At 40.0% G+C, this 16459-nt stretch overlaps 3 protein-coding genes across 5 annotated transcripts in view; 2 read left to right on the top strand and 1 right to left on the bottom strand.

The window, feature by feature from the left end:
• Positions 1-3423, top strand: part of LOC118276834 (zinc finger protein 521) — a 58866-nt gene extending 55443 nt beyond the window's left edge. For both annotated transcript variants that reach the window (XM_035595417.2, XM_035595409.2), the window contains 5 exons: positions 452-659; positions 776-1411; positions 1510-1803; positions 1899-2231; positions 2356-3423. In XM_035595417.2, the coding sequence (XP_035451310.2) occupies positions 452-659; positions 776-1411; positions 1510-1803; positions 1899-2231; positions 2356-3171 (2287 nt within the window). In that variant the 3' untranslated portion in view covers positions 3172-3423. The remainder of the gene's footprint in view (positions 1-451; positions 660-775; positions 1412-1509; positions 1804-1898; positions 2232-2355) is intronic.
• A 107-nt stretch (positions 3424-3530) lies between these two features.
• LOC118272708 (phenoloxidase-activating factor 2) lies at positions 3531-9774 on the bottom strand. Of its 2 annotated transcripts, XM_035589364.2 has the most exons (8): positions 9687-9774; positions 6226-6519; positions 5840-6147; positions 5604-5753; positions 5416-5513; positions 4675-4935; positions 4153-4354; positions 3531-3805 (listed from the first exon to the last, which is right to left on the bottom strand). In XM_035589364.2, exons 2-8 carry the CDS (start codon positions 6506-6508, stop codon positions 3644-3646), a joined length of 1464 nt encoding a protein of 487 aa, XP_035445257.2. In that variant the 5' UTR covers positions 6509-6519; positions 9687-9774; the 3' UTR covers positions 3531-3643. The 2 variants fall into 2 exon arrangements, with proteins under 2 accessions (XP_035445257.2, XP_035445249.2); XM_035589356.2 differs by lacking the exon at positions 9687-9774 and having other exon boundaries at positions 6226-6950.
• A 132-nt stretch (positions 9775-9906) lies between these two features.
• Positions 9907-16459, top strand: part of LOC118272697 (C-Maf-inducing protein) — a 30570-nt gene continuing 24017 nt past the window's right edge. Inside the window, exon 1 of the mRNA XM_035589344.2 lies at positions 9907-11040. Within this exon, the coding sequence (XP_035445237.1) occupies positions 10375-11040 (666 nt within the window). The 5' untranslated portion in view covers positions 9907-10374. The remainder of the gene's footprint in view (positions 11041-16459) is intronic.

The raw sequence follows: 16459 nt of genomic DNA, 5'->3' as shown, positions 1-16459 counted from the left end.
ACGGCGAGCGTGGCCATTAGCGGAGGTGTTTGGGCGAGCGCCTCTATTCTGTAGTTTGCGTGAAAAGCGTCTTTGTTAGTTCTGTTTGGTCCGTGCTTTATGTGGGTACTTATGTCTCAGATGACAAATTGACGTCTTGGCTTATTCACAAAAAGATGATTTGTCTCAATTTTAAAACCCTTACATGGATGTTTTCAATCATTTTACAAACAGAATTCAGATATATACTATTTGAGACGGTTTAAATCGGATAGTCGAAAAAGGGAAGAAAATCATAAAAATAAAAATTTGTTAATCCAATTTCATAACCTTTTCATGTTTCCTCTGATACTGAATTTCATTCCAACCACATATAACTAAGTGCAATATGCATGCTCATGAAGGTAGCTTAGATGGAGAAGATTAATTACATATTGAAATAGTTTAATAACTGAGACTACGTAAATTTCAGTGACCACTTGAAGATTCACATGAAGACACACGACAATCAGAAGCCGTTCCAGTGCACTGTGTGCAACCGAGGGTACAACACGGCGGCAGCTCTGACGTCACACATGCAGGGCCACAAACGGGACCGCGAAGGTCGGGAACCAGACAGGCGTAGAGCACTGCGCTGCCTGAGATGCGGAGACGCTTTCCGACGACCAGACCTGCTTCAGGTACAGTCTGACTTTTGAAATATTAACACAATACATTAAAGTTCAATGTTCTGTGTAGCCGTGCATCATACCAAATCTGTTAAAATTCAAACTAATACTTTATTGTATTTATTCAGGCCCACATGGTGAGCGCCCATGGCGTCGACACAGCGGCTATGACCCCACCTCGGCGTGTCGCCTCTCAACCGCCGCCCACGTTACTCGCCTGCATTTACTGCACCCGTGATACCTTCACCAGCATGGAGCAACTACAACTTCACGTGCGTGCGGCACACTCAGCGCTGCTTAACGGAGAAGGAGCAGTCCATGTGGATCAGCCTACACCCACAGATCTAAGTCGCCGAGCTCCTGACGAAGTACCTCCAGTGAAACGTCCTCGCTCCGGCTCGGGTACCCCTCAAACAACTCTATCACCAAGCACACTGCTCTGCAACCAATGCGATGCCGCTTTACCAGATTTTGAAGCATTTAGAGCTCATTTAAAAGGACATCTGGAAGAAGGAGGAGAGCTAGGACGATCCAGTCCCGCTCCGTGCGTACATTGCGGCGCCACCTTTGCGGACGCTGCAGCTTCAGAGCGCCACCTAACTGCTCACTACTTGGCAGTTTCCTGCGAGTACACCTGCCACAGCTGCGCTAGAAGTTTCTCTGCTCCTGATGACCTGCAAAAACATCTCCTCGAGTTGCATGCTCATCACTTGTATAGATGCGCTCTGTGCAAGGAAGTCTTTGATTCGAAAGTTGCAATTCAGGTGAGGAGAACAAAATTTTATGATTTTTGTTGTAATTATTCTGATTTTGGCAAAAAAAAATAAATAATAAAATCTAAACACCAAATATTTATTGGCAGGTGCACTTTGCAGTAGCACACAGTGGTGAAAACAAAGTGTGGGTATGCCGTTCCTGTGGTGTGGGTGCGGGTGCGCTTCGCTCTGAAGCTGAAGGCGCTGCGCACGTCCGTTCTCGTCATGCAGCCGCTGCTCCGCGCTGTGCGTGCGGCGCCTTGCTTGGCAGTGGTGTGGCTGCCAGGACGCCCCGACCACACCGCGCGTATCGATGCCCCGTGCCAGCATGCAACGATGCTTTCGCAGTACAGTACCTACTTGAAAGGCACATGCAAGCGCATCATGCCATGCAACAACAGGTAAGGGATTCCTGAGATTTATTACACGTATGATCTACGTTACGTACCTACTGGTCGCTTATGGAAATGTGTAATAACAAAAAATATCTTTTCAGGTCTTAAACGGAGAACTACCCAGAGTAAAAAGAATGGAAACGAGTAATGGTGTTGATGGTGGCGAGGATGCACGGTCTCCGTGTACTCCTGGGGCTGAAGGTGGCGGAGTGACTACAGCTGTGGTGGCAGCCAGTGAAGAACGACGGCGGAAGAATGGCGCTGTCGCCCTGCAATGTGCTTACTGCGGAGAGCGCACACGAAGTCGCGCTGAGCTAGAAGCCCATACCCGAGCACATTCCGGTGCAGCCGCTGCTAGACACAAGTGTCTCATCTGCGATGAAGTATTGCCATCTGCCGCGGTGCTAGCCGAACATAAGCTGACACACTGCAAGGTGAGTTGTAACAATTTTCGATGATGAAATACATAAAGTATTTGATTGGTTGAAAGTTATGACGGAGGTCGAAGCATTTAATTTTCTATTGTCATATATAAATTGCTACCTTTTTACATTTCAGGTAATATCGGGTGACACATGTTCTCGGTGCCGTGCTCGTCTATTATCTGAGGAGTCATTCCTTGGTCACATGGCGCGACACCACCCAGCCCTGCCGGCGCCTTGTGTTGTGTGTCGTCAAACATTAGCGTCCGAAGCAGAGGCACGACTGCATGCACGATTTCATTTGCGGCCTGGAGAGGATGAGCAGAGGTGTGCAATATGTCTACGCGCACTACCAGAAGGCGAGGCAGGCGAGGGTGCACGTGCTTGCTCAGCATGCTACGCTCGTCACGCTGCACCGCGGCCCCCACCGCCCGCCGACCACGACTGTCGTCTGTGTCGACGAGCCCTCGGTTCTCCTACCCGACTGCAGGCTCATCTCATCGAACATACGTTTGCTGGCATTGGTGCCTTCACCTGCTACTTGTGCTCAGCTGTATTCACCAGCGCGGCAGGTCTGCAGCGCCACCTACCTGAGCATGCCTCTGCACCACGGCCTTACGACTGTGCACGTTGTGGACTGAAATTCTTTTTCCGTGCGGAGCTCGATAATCATGCGTTCGTGCACCTTGAAGAGGCAGAAATAGCACAGAGGGCCTTCTATGAAGCTTATGCTCGTGGTGCTGCGTCTGCATGGGCTGCTTTGGCTCCACCAGAGCCTCAGACGACTCCACCACAAGCTGAAGTTAAGCGTGAGCCGGAGATCAAAGAAGAGCGAGGAACAGACGAGTACATTGAAGTGTCATCACCTCCCCCTGCACCGCCGCCGCCCGCTCCCCCCGCACCGCCGTCTCCCGCCCCCGTAGTAAAACAAGAGAAGCCAGACGAGGAGTAACTGGATACCGCCTTGTCGTACAGTGAATGTGTCGTCCCTGACGCGGGCATCAATCCCGCTGCAATACTAGATTACGTCCGTACGAGCTATTTTTAAGTGGTTAGTTTCGTTAAAGGTTAGTTGTTAAAGTTTTGCGTTCAGAACGCTGTATTTCCTGTAAGTAGTCCGTACCTATCGTTTATGTTGGCTAGGATATGTTTTATAATGTTTACATGGCTATTTGTATAAACTGTTAACTTAATATATTATGTTAAGCTTCAATAACCTAAGTGTTTGTTTTTATTTATACCTGTTTCAGTAATTATCAATATTTCCTACATTACATAGGTGTGCTGAGTACTAATTAAAGTATAACCGACTACAGGAAAATCTGTATAATTGATAGCATTATACAACTTTATAAATAAGTCGATGTCTAACTTGTCAATACAGACAAAGCTTATAACAACAGTTTGAGTTTACAATAGGTTCACTAGGCAGTGGCGACCTGTTGTTGTATCCAGGGTAAGAAAGCTGCCACGTTGACGTATGCGGCGGGGACGTTGGCGTTAGCACAGCCGAGGCCCCACGATACCAACCCCACTACGACCCATTGGCCATTCACTTGACACACCAAACCTGAACCTCCGTCACCCTGAAAAAGGTTAACAATGTGATCAGTACTGTAATTCTTTTTACAATACCAGTAGTCATTTATAAGGATAAATTCAGCTGATTTTTAAAGTTTTCGGAGGTCAAACATAAGGACATTGATGTACACTTTTTAAATTCTCGTTCCGTATTTTAAAAATGTTCGAATTTCGAATTAATATGAAACCATTTTAAAAACAAAATATTCTGTTCCAAAGTACATACAAAGTAGGTACATAGTTATTAACTCGTGTTAGGGTTTATTTTTTGTTTTTCTCATCATAATTAACAATTTCACCAAAAACTGCCATATCAATAGGAACCACTTAATATTTTGAATTTTAAACTTACTGTACACGAATCCTTGTTAGCCTCTCCACCGGCGCAAATGAAAGACGTGGTGTCCAGGACGAAGGATGCTCCAAGCCGCGCAGTTTGCATTTGAGTCTGACATGTGGCAGGAGCCACTATGGGCACATCCACCTTTTTGAGTATTTGCTGATACTGGCCTTGGATGCCAAACATGTCTTTACCCCAACCTGATACCCAGCATCTGAAAGAAACCGTGTTATTGTATAATTATTATAAGTAAGTGTATATCTTTGGAATACTCTGGATTTCTAATTTAAGTAAGACCACAGTTCAAGTAAGTTATTTATGCTCTTTATACAGATTCCTAGTGGGACATGCCATTTACCATATCATAAAACGCAATAGGAATCATGAATAAATCAATTATTTTACATGTATACATAATTGTAATTATATTTGACACAATAAAATTATGAAGTACACCAATATTAGTTTTGGCAATTAAAAACGATTAATCTTGACTAATTATCATCATTCTTTATAACTTCTTAAACAACCCACCTTTGCCCGGTATAAGTGGTACTAGACGTCGGTGGCAGACAAGCCCTGTTGATAGTGACTGCAGCTCCAGCGTTGGGCGTGATAGGCACAGTAGCAGAGAGCCTCAGCACCATGATGTCGTATTGCAAGGTATTAGCGTTGTAATTCGGGTGGCTAAACACCTTAGTCACTGTATACTCTTGGAAGGGTACTGGTTCATAAGTTCCCGCCGCATCCCATTCGCCAAGACGGACTTTAACATTGGGAGCTGTGCCTGAAACACTGATGTTTTGTTTAAGTTAGTTCATGACTAGGTAAGTATACTCAGTTTAAGAAAATTAATATCTATCGTTAGGAGCACTGTTGATCGTAATAAGAATTTATGATGATTTAAAAATATCTTAAGAGAAATAAAAAACAAAATATAAACTGAATTAAGGCGTCGAAAAAATAATCCTCATCAGAGTCGTGAGGTATGGTGCCCAAAAGACTGGCAGCATTGCCACGTTGAATAGCAATGCTTAACCTTTGACCAAGGTAGTAGCCAGACTTTCGGTCACATGAAGTGTCAACTATCTTCTTTACAATATCTTGGTAAAGGTGATGTGCACTTGGATCCCACGGCCCTAAAGTTTCAGCCCCAATGATGATTGTGTTATTGAGGAGTAGCAAGATGAGGTTGATGAATTTTCTTAACAACACCGCAAGAGTTTCGAGAAAAACGTTTCAAAGAAGCCCCGTGAAAAGAATTGTATAACTTACACATATGGCAGCAATCTATGGGTGACAGTCAGAACATTCAACTGATTAATCAGAACACCTCCAGCTATGTAGTCGTTCTGCCTCGTCAATATTAGCGCCTGTAATGTAAATAGAGACTGTTTTAGTAGTATTCTTCCAATAATGACCATCAAAATTTCTGCATTAGGTACTCATAAAACAGTACGTACCTGCCAAGGAAATTCTCCGAAATTAGCCTGTCCTGCAGCCGGTGTGATGGCTGTGGTAGGCACAGATTGCAGCGTACCACAAGATATCAATGTAGACGTAGTAGTGTTGCCGCAACAATACTCCTGACCAGCTGGACACTGAGTTACTACCTGAATGATGTGAGTTACAACTTTTGATACTGTACCTACTCGTAGGTCAAATTAAATGTTCAAAGTATAATCAGAATTCTACTTACCGGAGTAACGATCCTTATGTCAATCATACCAGCGCCTGAATTAGTGCCAGTTCGGATACAAGTCCCAGTAGGCACACAGGCACAATTACTTTGTCTCTTTACAATTTTGTGTTCTTTCTCCGATCCTAAATTACACAAGAATTCTTTCATGTTTACTCCGGATTTCTGGTCCACGCTTCTGCGTTGCCGTGGGAAATTGACAGCGGTATTATAATTTGGTATTTGTGCACTATATCCACTTATAGGAGGCATGTTTACAGCTGCAGAAGCCGGGGTGGTGCCGAGCCGAGGGTCAATCGGGAGCGGGCCTGTGGTGGTTTCATCAGGATTAATTATACATACTACGTCAGGATCCATACAAATTATGAGAGACAAAAGCATGCCACCTAAAGTAGTTGTGGTTGTTGTTGTTGTCGTAGCGGCAGTTGTAGTTGTGGTTGTGGTTGCAGTTGTAGGGGGAAGCGTGGGAGGTGCCGTCGAGGCGGTGGTTGCTGCCGTCGTAGTTGTTGTAGTGGTCGTGGGTGGTGTTGTAGGCGCCAACGTCGCGTTCGTGGTCGTAGCCGCAGTGGTCGTCGTGGTGGCCGCCGTCACTGGTGCTGCAGTGGGCACTATGATTGGTGCCGGCACCCCAGACACGACCACAATTGGCGTCGGGTTCGTCGGGAGCATCCCCAAGCATGCTGTTAGAATCCACAAACACATTTTGATAAAATACTTATTGTTTGATTATTTGCTAAACGAACGCCGGGCACCGCGGCCGGCCACTGTTTGATATTGTTGAAGGTGACGATGAGCTAAACATTAAATACGTCCTTAAAATTGATGGTATTTCCCTAACTGTTGCAGCCTTCATGGTGTAATGCGCATGATCGTATGGCGACAAATTGTTGCAATCAACAAAATGTGGATTACTAATCTTTTGTTAACGGGCAAGTGTCGTAATTTTCGTCATGATTTGAAAGAGTAAATTATTGTAATCTCATCGCTCTTGAACCGTAATGGCTAGTATAGAACTGTAACAAAGGATTATAAAAACATCATAATATGTTTATTTTACTTGTCGTTCACTCTGGTTCTACTCGCGAATTAAACTAAACTCTAAGTTAAATAGTAAGCACGTGTTAAAAGTAATTCCCAGCACGTCACAACAATCACTATTATTAGTGACGAATTCGCTACAGATTTAACAGACATTCACATTATAAAAAAAAGAATTGGAAGAAAGAACTAAAACTCACTACATACTAGAATCCTACATATAAACAATATAAGAAGAAAACGATACCACCAGCGATGATGATGATGACGTAATAGGTCATAGCCACATTGGACAAATATTCACATCGTTTAAAGAGTTCAATTCTTGTGTAGTAAACAAGTAATAAACTTTGCCCGGTATAAGTATTACGTATGCCAATAGGTTTGCTTCTCGTAAGAGAAAAATCCTCAACATACCAAATTAAATGAGAATTCTATTTTCTTTTTTATGGAATAAGCCGGTATACAATAAGACGGATCACCTAATGGTAAGCAAATACTGCGGCCATGGACAACCGAAAACACCAGGGCCGTTACCAGTGCGTTGCCGGCCTTTTGAGGCTTCATAAGAGACTTCATTAGTTTTTCAAAGACATTTTCATGGAAATCTTTTAAATAAGGCCGTACTTATCATGTACATATTGTTGGTAAGAAATAGTTGATATATAACAGTAGCAGTAGTAATAACTACAATCAAAGCAACAACTTACCACCTAAACATATAAAGTAAATGTTTGTGTATATCAGTCAGTCTGTGCACTCGTAATCTATCATACAGCCTTGTCGAATGGATAATGAAACGTCGTTCACTATACCCATTGAGCTTCATGAACACATTGCATAGTTATGAGACCGTGGCGGGGTCGCAATAAATAGATCGCCATTCAAATTATTTGTCGGTGCAGTATTTGTGCATATACATAATAATTTAGACTGTCCAAAAAACTTTCTATTCAATACGTACCATGTATAACACGTTTTACAAGTTATTTAATTCGAAAAAATAATTGGTATAAGCGTTAATGGTAAATGGTACGGACACGTAATGAGAAGAGAAGAGGACCATATGACCAAAAAGGTACTCAATATTGAGGAGAACAAGAGAGGCCGAGGACGACCAGCCATGACCTGGACCCAAACAATAAAAAAGGACCTAAAAAGTACAAGCACGAATGAACAGACAATCCCTAACCGTGCGGTGTGGCGCAGAATTACTAGGAGGGCTGACTCCAAGTAAACTGGGAAAATAGCCAAGAGGAAGAAGAAGAAGAATTGGTATAAGCGTTATTGGAGCCCAAGTACTATTTTAAGCCCAAGTACTGTTTTAAGCCCTAGTATGCTTTTACTGGTTTTACTGACTATGTATTGATTATTTATTTATGATTATTATTGTTGATTACCCGCCTATATAAAATCTCTGTTTAGCTTTAAGGTTTGCTGTCAGAGAACCCAATTCTGGGTTAAGCTCGCCTTTGTACATAAGCTTTCAAAATTGTATGTATCTGTTTGTATTTGTGTGTGTGCAATAAAGTATAATAATTATAATGGGGAGTCCCTATAACCAAAAGTAATGACGCAATTAAATAACATGGGCAACCGTAACTTTTACATAACAGAAACGTAAAAGAAGAGCTTACCTGTTAATTGGCGAGAATGCCTCGCAAAGAGTCTCGGGTTCGATTCCCGGAACGGGTAAAGACCTACTACTGGACTTATTTCGGTTTTTTGTTTTTCTCAATAGAGCAGCACTGAGTCTGGAATTGTGCCTACTGCCTACTGCCTAGTATATGGCAATAGGCTCGTCCTCATCCATGTGTTATAAGTTACTAATATACATGGAGCTTATATCACAAATGGAGTAAAGTAGGTATACCGACATTGTACATCATAACTTGCCGTACTGTGAACGGCTGTTATGTATGTTCCGAGTATTTTTTTACCAAATAAGTACTATACTGATGAATCAATAATGTTTTTGACAAAAACACTACAGACGTAAATCGGGAATAGGAAAATTCTTACGTTAACCACAGTTTACTGAAATTACGAATGGTTTCTCCGTAATTATTACATACGTACCTAGAAGTATTTAATATACGGTTTCCCTATACAGTCCTACTTCAATGTATATCCCAGTGTGATGTCAGCGTGAAGGAATTCCAAGAGAAATGTTGTCACATTTCACTAGTAACTCGTAATGAGTAGTAATTCAGTAATAATTCACTAGTAACTAGTAATGAATGGATTGACGTAATTATTCGTTATTCATAAGTAAAAAAAAAACAAGGATAATAAAATGAAAGAGTAAAAAAATTGAGCTTGATAAAATACAACATAATTTTTGTTGTTAAAAGTGAAAGTAAGTATACTATAAATAAAAATTATTAAAATGGAGTATGGGACCAAATTGGTTCAGTAGCTAGCAGCTAGCAGTACTGCACTCGGTATTGATATCGTTAACAATAATTTGTATTATTTTATCAAGGCGTCGCTTTTCACTCTCAATACTCCAATATTTTTCTTACCCAATCCAAATTAAGTTTGCTGACAAAAACTTTTTTATTTACATTAATATTCTGTTACGCATGGGTAATGAAAAGATATTGGCAACATGTATACGCTTTTAAAATGTTAAAAATATTTTCCTCGTATTGTAAAACAAAAGCATGTGACAAATCAATTAAAGCAATATAAAATGACACAATGTTTGTTATTTGTCAGCACGCGTCTTCGGTAATAGTGTAATAACCTTATAGTGCTGTAGTGTATGCTGATTTTAAAATAATAATAATCAAGTTTTTAATCTTACTGAAATTGTGCGCGTTGTATTCAATATTTGAAATACTGCCACCTTACGAACACAATCCGCACTGCCGTGTTTTCAGTAGCTGCCCAGTTCGCGTTACCGCGCGAGCTGTGAACTGGCACAGATGGCGCTGTAAAAGTACGTCATGAATCCGCTGCGTGGCGCCACCGGCAATGTTCGCTCTGCGCAAGCCGGGCAATACGTCGTCAATACAAACAAGAGGCGTGCTGTCTTTATAGAACGTCACGTATAGTATATGTATAGCTTAGAATGATAGCGCCAGCCAGTAGTGCTCGACTCAGTTTGCGTACACTGCTTGTGTAATTCGAGGCTGATTGTGAATGCAATCCCAACTAAAAAAATATTATTGCCGCGAGTTTTAATTATGACATATTCGAGTGATACCCTTTTATTAAATAAATTAAATTTTAGTTCAGTGTGTTGCAGTTAACATTACGAGACAAACCTAATAACCCGTGCCTGTTTTAAATCTGCAGTAGATATAAAAGTTTAATTTAGTGTATCGTTGGAGTTTATGATAAAAATGTTCGGATTGTTGCCTATGTTATGTTTTGGTTTCTATGAATGCCGGAATCAGAATCGCCCCAACCAGATATTCAGATCGTGAAATTTAAGCTCAATTTATTTTAAGTAAACCCTCAGTGCCGATGCGGCATTAGAATAATTACAAATGAATTTTATTAATTGCCGATTTTTCAAAATGCCTTCTTACAATCAAGAAATTAATGTGGATCTGAATTCTAATGAAAATGGTGCCTTGAAGACTGATGCCAAAGATGGCAAAATCGATGAGAGTCGGTATATGTCAGCCGAACAAATTCCGAATAACGCGCCGGTGGGACTCAATGCTGACCAGGAGATCGCTTTTGCTCTGAGGGATTTCTTGACCCCATCGAGCACAGCACTCAGTGATGGAGAACCGTCTCCATCCGCGTTATCGCAGACTCTACCTTTCATAGATGAGCAGGTAGATGGAGACGATGCCACGCATTCTGAAGAGGAGTTACAACAAAGCCGTGAAACAGAAGAAGTGTTGAACAATGCGGCTTGCCGGCTGAGGCGGTGGCGTGCTGCGTCGAGGAAGTTACGCCGGCCGCGGATAATAAACAATCTAAGTTCTAAAGATGAAAAAGAGAGCAACATCAGCAAGGTGTGTAACTCTGGACACACGGACCTGGCGGACCGGCTCCGCAGCCTGGCGGCGGCCGGCAGCATGTCAGCGTCGGCAGGCGAACTGCTGTCGCTAGCGCCGCCGCCCCCAGCGGCTACCGCACCACCCTCTCCAGGCTGTCTACTCTCGCCCTCGCTGGCAGACCAGAGCTCCGCAGAATATTTTGTAAGTCTTCACAATTCCTTATCACGTAACATCGTATATTATTTACTGGCGGCTGAACAAAATACTACCTGTAAACGTTCTTATCAAAAGTCATATATGTTCCGCGCGGAGGCTGATTATTTACATAACACCTATGTACGTACACAAGCCGCCAGTATTTGCGTTCCGAAGACGCACGCACTTCGTCGAAAACAAAGCATTTTTCTACATAAATCAAAATTTAACGATCGTGCCATGAATTGTTAAATACCTAGTCGTGTGTGAATTAAGTCTGGTCGCTTATTTGATGCACTGCTTTAAGAATGAGTTGTTGAATGATGTTGTCATCAGTTGTCTCTAAGCTAAATGTTGATACTTATGTAGTAAATGTATATGCAGTCGCAATGGTAGCTCGGTTCATTTTTCGCGGTTTCTCTCAACCGCATCGCGAAGCCAGGTTGTAACGTAACACACAGATATTATTGAACACACTGTTTACTGACACCTATGGTTCATATTTTGTGGGCTTGTCTTATTACGAAATCTGACGTAAGTAAACGTTTGAATAAGTAAACATTGGTACCTTAGGAATTTAATGTTTATAATTATTCACTTCTGTTGGCAATCATTACACCTGTCTATGGAGATTTATATCAAGCAGCAACATTATTAACGTCAAAGAAACTATGTATTACAACTTCTTTTATTAACAACCTTTTTTATGGGGTGCTTCAATTTTAATTTATTAAATCTTTAAAAATAGTATTTTTATTTATAGCTTTGACAGGAAATATCCTTTGAAATCTTTCAGTTCAGAGTTTGACTGCCCAAAACAACTTGTCAGAACAAAAACCGTTCTTATGTTTTGCTGTTTCCTTGATTTATTTACATTATCATTATTTGATGTGTTTCATACACGTCAGTCAAGATTTATGTACACATTAAATCCTTTTTGTAATTAAAAAGTTTTAAATTTCATTTCGGCTAAAGGACCGTAACATCATTTACTGCAGTGAGATTTGATGAAAGAAAAACATTTTTCAAGCCGTTAGGCAGCAATAAACAGTATCTTGAGCATATCCTATAGCCTTTCACCCATAAATGTACGTCATTAAAGTAAGAACATTGCTGTATAAATCAAGTGTTGACGTCACGAGAGCGTCGCCAGTTATTTATGCATCAACAGCCATTGCTGGTACAGCTGTTTCGATGTAAGTAACATACGGCCCACAACGTGGTCTCAGACAACGGCATACGTAAGGAAATAGACAAGTTAAGATAATGTCAAGCCAAATAAATACTGATGATCCATCATTCCTTGGCTAATAGCGGCAATTTTGATGATTCTCGTTCAACCAAGTATCTTATCTTTAACAACATAGCTATGACACAGGTACCGTTTTATCTCAGTTGATAATAAATGCGATTTATTTGTTATTCTATAAGTATTAGTAATTTCCTTCTCATAGAGTTTTCGTATGCACGTGGTGTCGGTTTACCATTCGTGGTTTAATCAAAATAATTGTGCTTTTTATCGGCTGTAGTGTAAAAGTGATTTTAATTTTCCTTCTATAAGACAGAAAATTGATTGGTGACCGCTACGGTTGACTTGCATTATGCAGGTATGAGTTGCATTTTGTTTAGTTCATTTCATTTGTCTTTATACTTATTGAGCCGCACTGAGCAATGACCCGCATTTAGCAAGCATGATGATTAATGCTCAAACCTTCTGTGTGAGGAGAGGCCTTTGGTCAGCAATGGCCACTTATTAGCCGTCGATGTGCGATGTACCTACATACATACTTATTAAATAGTAGTATATTAAAGTGGCTATACCTACGTAAGAAAGCTAACAACCCTTTAAAAGTTACCGAAAGGTAGGCTGAACGATGGAAAATGCTGTAAAATACTTGTTGCCTGCATGTATACTTGTTGCTGCCCTGAATCCCGCAAATATTTGATAGATAGTATTGCAAAAATACCGAATGCTCCTTTCGCACCTTTCTGCCCCTAATCAATGCATCTACTGTTGTTATAAGTGACATCACAAGCTCCGCCTTGTTATCCTCATTTACGTAAATTTCGTTTCTCGTTATTTCATTGTTCAAATATTATGTATTGTTTATTGTGAATTATATTATCAAATGTGCAAATAAAGTAATGCGATGCTAAAGAATTTAGATCCTTTCGAAATGGTGCGACTTTGTTATTACGACTTTACGTTATGTGTTCAAGAAAAGGTTGAAATTGTTTGAGATAGAGCATGTAAACCACATAATATTTATAAGTACGTAAGTTAATGGCTGCTTCTTCAGTAGCTTACAAAGTATTAAATACTTATATCTGCAAAGCAATATATCAAACGCAAAGTCTAGAATGAAAACTAACATTTGCCTGAAACTTTGCTACCGCAACAGCAACAGACAAAAATATTATCACAGTCCTCTTAATTATAACCACGGAAAACTAAACTATTTATACAATACAAACATTGATATTTCCACCAAACACAGGAAAAATCAATGGAATGACAATACAATTTTTCTAAATACGACATAGCATCTAAAATCGTATAAAGCGGGCACGAGAAGTGGTTTCATTAAACAAGCGTTGTTTAATTACGCTAGTCCTTCACCCCTCGCTGAGTGGGACGACAGTTGGTAGAGCAGACTGGGTATAAGTCATATATGTATACTTGTATAGTATAGTATAGCGGGCACGCCGGGCACGCCGGCACTTCATGACCCGCACGCCGTGCGCCGCCAGACCAACTAGCGTGCCCCGCGTGCTATATCGATTGGTTCAACCCAACAACTCACTTTAATCTTGACCAGTCACTTTACGTCACAAATCTGTACAACAATAGAACTCCAACACTTTTTATTCAACATTTAATTATGTTTTTTCTCATGCTAAACAAAAGTCACTTTGTTACGCACCTTGACAACAGTTCAGTTATTTTAATAAACAATTGATCCTAACCAAGTGTTCCTAAGAAACGGTCAATGTAAACCACAATATGCGTCTGTGGTACCTGTGGTCTAGTGGGAGCTAACTGTTTATTTGTAATTTTGAATTCTTGTATATTTTTTCATAATATCTTCGTAATTAATGTTTGTTTTTCCTCAAACGTAGGTAAGCTCAGGTATAAAGTACGTAAGGCAGGTCTCGCTAAGCTTATATGTATACCAAAAAGAGTTCAAGCTAAGACAATTTACGTAGATAGTATATGTTTTAGGCTTAGAGAAAGAGATTGTGGAACCCTGCAAATAATAATGTTTATACAGAAACAAGTAGGTCACTAAACTAGATCTCATCGGATCCTCGCTTCAGTGGCCTACTGAATGTTCGCAGATAATTAATTAAAGTTATTCCTTCCTGAAAGCAGGTCGATACTGAGACGAGTAACGGGACTTGTATATTTGTTCTTAAATAAGCCTTAGTTTTAATATGTATATTTAGGATTTATGTTAAAGCGTTTAATCTGTTGTGACGATTTTTATTAATTGATTTTTAATTTATTATACGTCAGCAAAGCACTTACCTAATTAGTTTATTATCAAAATTTTAAACAATTTTGTGGAAATGATTAAAGTAATTATAATGCAGTTTGGATAATCCTCTGTTACATTTCCGTGTGACGAAGTATTCTCTTCTCATATCTGAAAAAAAAATGAAAGATGGAAAAGACTTATCCATGATCTTTCCTTCATGCTTAGGTACTGTGTTTTGTAATATTTAAAGTACTACATATAGCCAATAACAATTGTTTTTTAACTACGTGCTATGTGCACGTACGTACAATATTATTATTATTATATTTGACATATTCTAATAAACAAAGTAGGTACATTACATACCCATATACCTACATACTACGTATATGACAATAGGGAAAACAACTCCACATACCTATAACATACTGGTATGGTCACGCCTTCTTTTATCCCAGAATGGGAAGACAGAGATACATATTATGGCACTTTTCATCATATGTTTTATAAGTCCCAGGTAATAGGGGATGAGCCTATTGCCATAAACTGGACACGAATCCAAACTCCGTGCTATTAGGTACTGAACATTTTTCGAAAATCCAAAAAAAGTCCAGTAATTCTTTGCCCGACCCGGAAATCGAGCTCGAAACCCCTTTGCCCAATAATCGCACTTGCGACAGCTCAACCAGCGAGGCAGTCCTATACCATAGTGGTTTTACTAAATGTAAAATGTCACAACTACACAAAATTGTGGTGATACGAATACCAGTCGTTACTTTCAAGGCTGCTCATAGCATGAATATCGATTTTTTACAAACCATTGTTTATATCTATGACTAGTTAAAGAGGTATTTAGTAGCTTCTGTTAACTGCTAAAGTTATAAACCAAAATATTTGGACACTATTTTGCCGTAATATGCACCTCTGCCCACCCCTTCGGGGATAAAAAGCGTGACGTTACGGTATGTTACTATTTTTAGGATAGTTTAAAATTAAAGAAGGTGTCAATACCTTGGTACCTTACTGTAAATAATTAAAAAACTGTGACTAAATTATAAACTAACGGAATTCGGTTTATCATTGTTCCTGTCTTAAATTCGGACTTCTATAGCCTCTGGTAGTTTCCTCTAACAGTAAATTGAATGAACAGGCGATCCATACTTCCGAGTAAATATCGTACCACCATTAACCGATGACAAATTCAGCTGTTCATTAGAAAACCATTTTGAATATTCATGGTAAACAACAATGATTCACATTTGTGTTGTATACAAGTACAAATTATCCTGCCTGCCTGCAAATCCCTTGGACGTCATGAAGGTGTGGATGCAATTCTAATTAGTATTACGTGATAGTCGTAATGAGTAACAGTGAGTAGCTGTAAAAAAATGAGTTCACGGACGTTCAGACATGTGTTGACTTTGTGTTGTAATTATTACATGAGTAAGGGAAGAAGCGGTGCACATTAGCTTAAGTAATAAGATTTGTGCGATTAGAAATCAGTTTCCGTTGATGTTCTAGTGATTTACGAAGTCTAAATTAAAACTTGCATGCAACTGCTATGCGTGGTGCGATTCCTTCTGTGGTTGCGTCCGTGTAATGTACGTGGAAGATGGAACTAATATCGTCTGCCCATCTGGCTACATACTACATACTTACCTTTGATTACATTGTTGATATTAAATTATGTAACTAATCTAGAGTACCTAATTAAATTAGAATAAGCAATATTTGTATTCATACAAGTTTATTATGCACGTCTTGTTGTGAAAGAGCGGAGTCTCCTCACACAGACATATTTTGCTTAAAAGGAGGTTCCAATCACATTTTATAAATACCATAATCTGTTTTTACAAATAAACTATTTTTATTTATTATATAAAAAAGAATTATTCGAGCAGTTCCAGTAGTTCCGGAGCTTTTTCAATGCAAATAAACAAGTATAT

Source organism: Spodoptera frugiperda, chromosome 15 (assembly GCF_023101765.2).
Source record: "Spodoptera frugiperda isolate SF20-4 chromosome 15, AGI-APGP_CSIRO_Sfru_2.0, whole genome shotgun sequence".
Lineage (NCBI taxonomy): Eukaryota > Metazoa > Arthropoda > Insecta > Lepidoptera > Noctuidae > Spodoptera > Spodoptera frugiperda.
This window is presented reverse-complemented; position numbering and strand designations above follow the sequence as displayed.

Coding starts and splice junctions, on each gene's coding strand:
- LOC118272708 (XM_035589356.2), bottom strand. CDS start 6,541: ATGTGTTTGTGGATTCTAACAGCATGCTTGGGGATGCTCCCGACGAAC. Junction 6,148..6,225: donor AACAACCACAACTACTTTAG/GTGGCATGCTTT, acceptor AAACCACCACAG/GCCCGCTCCCGATTGACCCT. Junction 5,754..5,839: donor ACATAAGGATCGTTACTCCG/GTAAGTAGAATT, acceptor CACATCATTCAG/GTAGTAACTCAGTGTCCAGC.